This window comes from Cebus imitator, unplaced genomic scaffold (assembly GCF_001604975.1).
Source record: "Cebus imitator isolate Cc_AM_T3 unplaced genomic scaffold, Cebus_imitator-1.0 Scaffold159, whole genome shotgun sequence".
Lineage (NCBI taxonomy): Eukaryota > Metazoa > Chordata > Mammalia > Primates > Cebidae > Cebus > Cebus imitator.
Window position 1 is genome coordinate 4,919,916 of NW_016107474.1, and position 7,016 is coordinate 4,926,931.

The following is a 7,016-nucleotide window of genomic DNA, read 5'->3' on the forward strand; positions in this document are numbered from 1 at the left end:
CTCCCTTTGTCACCCAGGTTGGAATGTAGTGGTACAGTCACAGCTCACTACAGCCTCAATCTCCTTGGCTGAAGTGATTCTCCCACCTCAGCCTCCCAAGAAGCTGAGAGTATAGGCATATGCCACAACACCAGCTAATTTTTTTGCATCATTTTGTAGAGCTGGGGTCTCACTGTGTTGCCCACGCTGGTCTTGAACTCCTGGCCTCAAGTGATCTGCCCGCCTTGGCCTCCCTAAGTATTGGGATTACAGGTGTGAGGCACCACGCCTAGCCCAATTGTCAAATTACAGACAGTATTCAACATCTGTGAAAAGGTCACCTGGGTGAACAAGTGCTTCCATTCTGTGTCACAGTGCCTGGGGTCCCAGGACAGCTGCTCTGAGAACAGCAGCGGTGGGAAAGAAAGGACTGAAGAGTCCTATGTCTGTCCCCAATTGCTTTCTACAACCCCATCAGGACTTTTTATATTTCTGTTAGCAATTCTAAGAATTTATTATGAGATGTAATTCCGGTTGCTGTACTCTATGGTATACCTTTGAATTTTTTTGATTACACAAAAAAAAACCTTCTATTATCCCTCTGCTGAGCCACATATACATATACCGTACGGTTTCCCAGACAAACCCCACAGAGATCGCCACATAGGTCTGGCTGCCTCATGGAGAAACTTCAAAGCACAATGACACATCTGTGGGGAATCTGAGTCTTACAGCTACACAAAGTGCAAATCCGAGCAAATGAGCAGACTTCACAGAGAAAGAGAAAGGGAACTGCTTTTGTCGCAACTTTAAAATGTAAAAAGAACTTTACTTTCCATGTATGTGACAAAAGTTTAATATTACTAATACTCAATTCTCACAATTTGTAAGACAAAAATAGAGACTCTGAGATAAAAATAGACACCTTAAGTGAAAAAAAGACCAAAAAAAGCCATAAATATGGAATTTGCAAGAGGCACAATAAAAATGGCCAAGAATCATCAACACCCACAAGCTGCCATTTAGGGCTGAGGGCTTCACACTCATCGCCTCATTCACCCTCCAAGTGACTCTCAGAGCAGCACTGCCCACTCACGCTCCCAACAGGACTCGGGAAGGTGAAGCAGCTTGTCCAGGCTCTCACAGCAGATAAACAGAGCCTGGGCTGGGGCCCAAGTTGGCTGTCTCCAAATCTGGGGCCCTGACCATTAAGCAACAAAAATAAAATGTGCGGATTTTATTTATATAATAAATAACTCTACTGTTGGGGAGGGCTTGGAGAAAGGGACCTCCTCATGCAGAACTCTTTGGGGTGCAAACTCAAAGAGCCGATAATGGGTTGCAATGGTTTTATCAATGTGCAGTACTGCTAACTCACAATCCCACTTGAGGAAGTGCACCCTACCAAGACAATCTCAGATGTTCCCAAGGAGGGACACATGCAAATCTCCTAAATTTCTATAAAACGCACAAAGCAGTCTCAAAGCACTGTTTATGCAAGGAAAAAACGCAGACTTCAAGGCTTATCAGTTAGGGACCAGTCTGTGCTATACGCAGGCAGTGAAATATTATGTAGCACTGTTTATACTACACTGTCTCTAAGAGAATATATACGGCATGCTATCCTGTATGGAAGAAGGTACACATGACTCTGCATGTGAATACGGAGACAGAGAGTTTCTTTAAAATGTTGAGCGATTTAACTTTGCTAGGGTCTCTGATGGTTTTGACTTTGTTCCTTTTGCTGCTCTGCAGTGTTTGGATGCTTTCTAACCTAACCTTTTTACCTAAATATGAGCTGCTTGAACATCAAAGAGCTGTCAATCTCTAAACAGAGAGAGCCTTGAACTCCAGATTAAATAAACCTCTCCTCCTGTGATCTGTTACACCCAACATTGCCGAGGGGAAAAGTCCAACACCAATCTCTATACACCCCCACTATTAGAAGCCCCATACACAAGGCTTCTCTGCTCCCCTAGAAGGGCAATGGCACGATCTCGGCTCACTGCACTCTCCGCCTCCCGGGTTCAAGCAAGTCTTCTGTCTCATCCTCCCGGGTAGCTGGGATTCCAGGCGCCCGCCACCACGCCCGGCTAATTTTTTTTTTGTTTGTTTTTTAGTAGAGAAGGTGTTTCACCATGTTAGCCAGGCTGGTCTCGAACTCCTGACCTCAGGAGTTTTCCCCTGCCTCGGCCTCCTACGCCTGCTGGGATTACTTACAGGCGTGAACCACCGTGCCTGGCCTGTTTCGGATTTCTTCAAGTTCACCTCGGCTCTGGTCGGGGCCAGTGAAGCACCCTCGTTTCGCCCCCAAGGCAGGGAAAGAGGCGGCGGCCCCCACGGGTAAGCTTAGGCCCCGCCCAGACCTCGGGGTACCCCAGCCCCAGCTCCCGGTACCGCCTCGGCCCCGTAGCGTCCTGTGCCCCGCAGCTGGGCCTCCTCAAAGCCTCCCTGACGCCCTCTACCCCTCCCTAACTCCGTCTGCCTCTCCCTGGACCCCTCAGAGCCTCCCGGACCCCCTCCATCACCACCCGAAACACCACATCACCCGGCCCCGAGCCCATCTGGTGGCCCAGACCGGGGGCCACCGCCCCCGCCCCTCCCAGGTCCGAGGCCTCCACCCGGCCGGGACCCCCGACCCTCTCGGCCCCGCCACCTCCGCGCGCTCACCTTCGCGGCAGCGCCTCCTCCAGATGGTGTCGGTGTGGAGGATGCGCCGGAACTTGGTGCAGACCTGGGCCAGGCTGGGCAGGTCTGTGCCGGGGAGCGACGCGAAGATCTCCACCAGCAGCTCTGGCGGCAGCTCCAGCAGCGAGCAGCGCGGGGGCGGCGGCGAGGGGCCAGTGCACAAGCCGCCCCCCACCCCGGCCAGCACCGCCGCGCCCGCCTCGATGCGCTCTTCCTCGGGATCGGTGTCCGGCTCGCTGTCGGCCGCCGCCGTCTCGGCCGGGCCCCGGCGTTGCTGGCGGCGCCGGCATCCGCGCGACGGGCCCACGCCGCAGAGGCGAGCGCACACCGCCATGCCGCCCAGTGACGGCCGATGCCGTCCCTTCTGCGCACGCGCCAACACGGCCCCGCTCAGCAAGCGCCAAGCCACGCCCTCGCCGCAGAGCCCGCCACGCCCCCTGGAGAGCCCAGCCCCGCCCCTGCCTGGAGCCCCGCCCCGCCCCTGCCTGGAGCCCCGCCCCTGCCGCACCCCCAACTCCCACCTCCGAGACCCCGCGCAGCTACCATCCCCTCCCGCGTGAGGGCGCCGCTCGCGGCGGGCACGGGAAAAGAAAGTGGCGGGGCTGGGCGCAAAAACCAGAAGCTGCCCCGTGTGAGGCTCGAACTCACGACCTTCAGATTATGAGACTGACGCGCTGCCTACTGCGCTAACGAGGCTACTCGGCAACCCTCTCCGCGCCGCATCCTTTGTGGAGACACTGATCGCTTCCGCGCCGGAGACCCCGCTTCGAACGCCCGAAACTCTGCCCCGCCGACCTGCGAGTGGAAAGACGCTCTTTACAGATCCAAATACAAAGACGGCAGCCCCAGCCCCAAAGGGCGCCTAGAAACCCTTTTGTCCTTCGAAACAACGGGCATTCCATCGTGTCCGCTTTATGGTAAGGAAAAGGCCCGCGCTGAGGGGCTCTGCGGGCTCCCTCTGGGGTCCCAAGCTCTCTGGAAGCCCCGGGGAGGGATCGCAGAGGCGGCGGCCGGCACGGCCCGAGGGATTCGGGGATGCTCGACCGGTCTTGAAAGGGAGGCCCTACCGCGCGGCCCCCGCAAACGGCTCGAGTTCCTGCGGCTACGGAGCCGCGCACGCCCGCTCCCACTGCGACCCGCCGATGCCGCGGGACGGGGGCGTCTCCCAGGTCTGGGGGTGGTGACCCCGAAGGCGTCCTCTGACCAGAGCAGCCGCGCACTGCGCCGTGGGCCCCGCCTCGGATCCCATCGCTTGGAGGCCCAGGCGGGAGGATCCCTCGAGACCGGGAGTTCGAGACCAGGCTGGGCAAAACAGCAAGACACCGCCGCCCTTCCCGGCTTACAAAAATAAAAATGAAAAAACAGAGGCTGAAGCGGGAGGATCTCTTGAGCTCGGGAGACCGAGGCTGCAGTGACCCGTGATGGCGCCACTGCACTCCAGCCTGTGCAACATAGCAAGACCCTGTCTCCAAAACAAACGAAAAATCGAAAAGCCACAGATGGCAGGGAGCCGTGGCTCAGGTTGGTATTCCCAGCACTTTGAGAGGCCAAGGAAGATGGATCACCTGAGGTCATAAGTTTGAGACCAACCAGCCAGACCAACATGGTGAAACACTGTGTCAAAAAATAATAGTAATTTTAAAAATTAGCTGGGCATGGTGGTGCCTACTCGGGAGGCTAAGGCGGAGGATCGCTGGAACTCGGGAGTGGGGGTTCCAGTGAGCTGTGATCACACCACTGCATTCCAACCTGGGCAACAGATCAAGACCCTTCTTAAAAAAAAAAAAAAAAAAAAAAAGACCAAAGGGGGAAAAAATTCCATACAGATGAGCCTACTTCCAATCCTTGAGCTTTTCAGGCCCACACTATTGAAAATCAATAGTGATTGATTACCCTGACCTCAGGTTTCTTGTTTTTCGGTCCATTCCCAGCTTTCAAAATGCTCTTTCCTTCCAGTGACCATTAATGAGTAATCCGAAAACAAACTCCTTTCACAAGGAGACAAGGAGTAGGACCCACTTCTTCACAGGTATGTAATGGTCCGCACTGACCCCTCATGGGGTCCCACAGAGCCCCTCACACCTGGACGCGCATCCCCCCCTAGACCTCCCACCAGGTCCGCCCACTTCCCAGCCCATCAGCCCTGCCCGAGGTCTCCGCCCACCTCCTGGTCCTGCCCTTAAACAACGGACTCTCTTGCCTGCTTGCCCTCAAAAGGAGCCCTCTTCTAGGAAGCTTCCCCACATCTTCCCTAGGGGAGAATGGTGACTTTATCATAGGGACATTGTACTGTTTTATTACAAATATTAGTTTCCTCTGGACTACACTCACCAGCTATAGTCTCCTCACATGAGACGTGGAAGAACATCGCATGATCAATGAATGTTTGCTGACTAAATACTTAAAAAAAAAAAAAAAAAGGCCGGGCGTGGTGGCTCACGCCTGTAATCCAAGCACTTTGGAGGCCAAGGCAGGCGGATCACCTGAGGTTGGGAGTTCAAGACCAGCCTGACCAATATGGTGAAACCCCATCTTAAAAAAAAAAAAAAAAAAATAGGCCAGCTGTGCTGGCTCACGTTTATACTCCCAGCACTTTGAGAGGCTGAGGAGGGTGGATCACCTGAGATCAGAAGTTTGAAACCAGCCTGGCCATTACCATGAAACCCCATCTCTACTAAAAATACAAAAATTAAGCGGGCGTAGTGGCAGGCACCGGTGTTTTCAGGTACTCAGGAGGCTCACGCTAGAGAATCACTTGAACCTGGGAGGTGGAGGTTGCAGTGAGCCAAGATCGCACCACTGCACTCGCAGCCTGGGCGACAGATTAAGACTCCGTCTCAAAAAACAATAAATAAATTTCAGGAGCAAATGCTAAAAGAAAAAAAGAAAAGAAAAAGGAAAAAATAAAATAAAAATAACAGGCTAAAAGTCCGAAAAATAAGGAACAGGAACCAAACAGATGTAGAGAAGACTGGTGGATCAGTCACAGAAATGCATGCTACGAAGTGTCTACAAGAAGAATCGCCTGAACAGATTTAATACAGAATGGCTGACTAGCCTACTTGCTATGCTCTGTGTGTATCCACAGGTTCTAAATATAATCTTTGCCACTGTTGTAATTCAGTTTATTTTTTTTTTATTTTTGGTTTTATTAATCGGTTTATGAGGTTGAGTATTTTTTTTTTCCAAAAACTGATCTTCCCATTAGTAGGTCTTGTACTAGGAGCTGGGCATAAAAAGAGGAATAAAACACATTTTTTCCCTGGTTAATTATGCAACATAATTTGGATAGATTTCCATCTTTAGAAGAATGGTTATTATACTAGTCTGTGTTCATAATTTGAATTATACAACTACACAGTTTAAGATACAGCCTGTTGCGGTGGCTTGTATTTGGAGTCTCAGCTACTTGGGAAACTGAGATGGAAGGATCCCTTGTGCCCAGGAGTTCCTGGCCAGCACAAGCAACATAGTAAGACCCCTGTCCCCTCAAAATATATACCTTTTTAAAATTTTTGCCCAAGCTGGAGTTCAATGGCGCGATTTCGGCCCACCGAAAGCTCTGACTCCAGGGTTCAAGCAATTCTCCTGCTTCAGCCTCCTGAGTAGCTGGGACTACAAGCATCTGCTACCATGCCTGGCTAATTTTTGTATTTTTAGTAGAGATGGGGTTTCACTATGGGGGCCAGGCTGGACACAAATTCCTGACATCAAGTGATCTATCCGCCTTGGCCTCCCAAAGTGCTGGGAATACAGGCGTGAGCCACTGCGCCCAGCCTTTTCTTCTTTCTTTTTTTTTTGAGTGGAGTTTCACTCCTTTTGCCCAGGCTGGAGTGCAATGGCACAATCTCAGCTCACTGCAACCTCCACCTATGGGGTTCAAGTGATTCTCCTGCCTCAGCCTCCTGAGTACCCGGGATTACAGGTGCCCACCACCACACCTGGCTAATTTTGTATTTTTAGTAGAGACAGGTTTCACCATGTTGGCCAGGCTGGTCTCAAATTCCTTACCTCAGGTGATCCACCTGCCTCAGCCTCCCAAAGTGCTAGGATTACAGGCGTGAGATGCCACGCCCAGCCTACATTTCATCTACAGAAATATATATATTTATATATATTCAAATGTATGTCTTTATATATATATATATAATTTCTGAAGATGAGTGTACATGGAGCTTATGTTCAGGAAGAGAATATACCAAATTGCTAACAGTGATTATCTCTAAGGACGTGAGGGGTTCGAATGGTGATCAACAGAAACTTTTGTTTTTCTCTGTAGTGTTTATCTTAACAGTGAGGAAACATTTGTATATTATTTGTATGATAAAGAACGAAGCCAGGCGTGGTGG

The 7,016-nt window shown here is 51.6% G+C and overlaps 1 protein-coding gene and 1 non-coding gene across 2 annotated transcripts in view; both read right to left on the minus strand.

Annotated features, from left to right (window-relative positions):
* FBXO31 (F-box protein 31) overlaps positions 1 to 3,044 on the minus strand; it is a 49,893-nt gene extending 46,849 nt beyond the window's left edge. Inside the window, exon 1 of the mRNA XM_017543679.2 lies at positions 2,650 to 3,044. Within this exon, the coding sequence (XP_017399168.1) occupies positions 2,650 to 3,001 (352 nt within the window). The 5' untranslated portion in view covers positions 3,002 to 3,044. The remainder of the gene's footprint in view (positions 1 to 2,649) is intronic.
* Positions 3,045 to 3,290: 246 nt separating this feature from the next.
* On the minus strand, positions 3,291 to 3,363 carry TRNAM-CAU. The gene has a single exon. It is a non-coding gene; the product is annotated as a tRNA-Met (tRNA).
* Between the last annotated feature and the right edge of the window lie 3,653 nt (positions 3,364 to 7,016).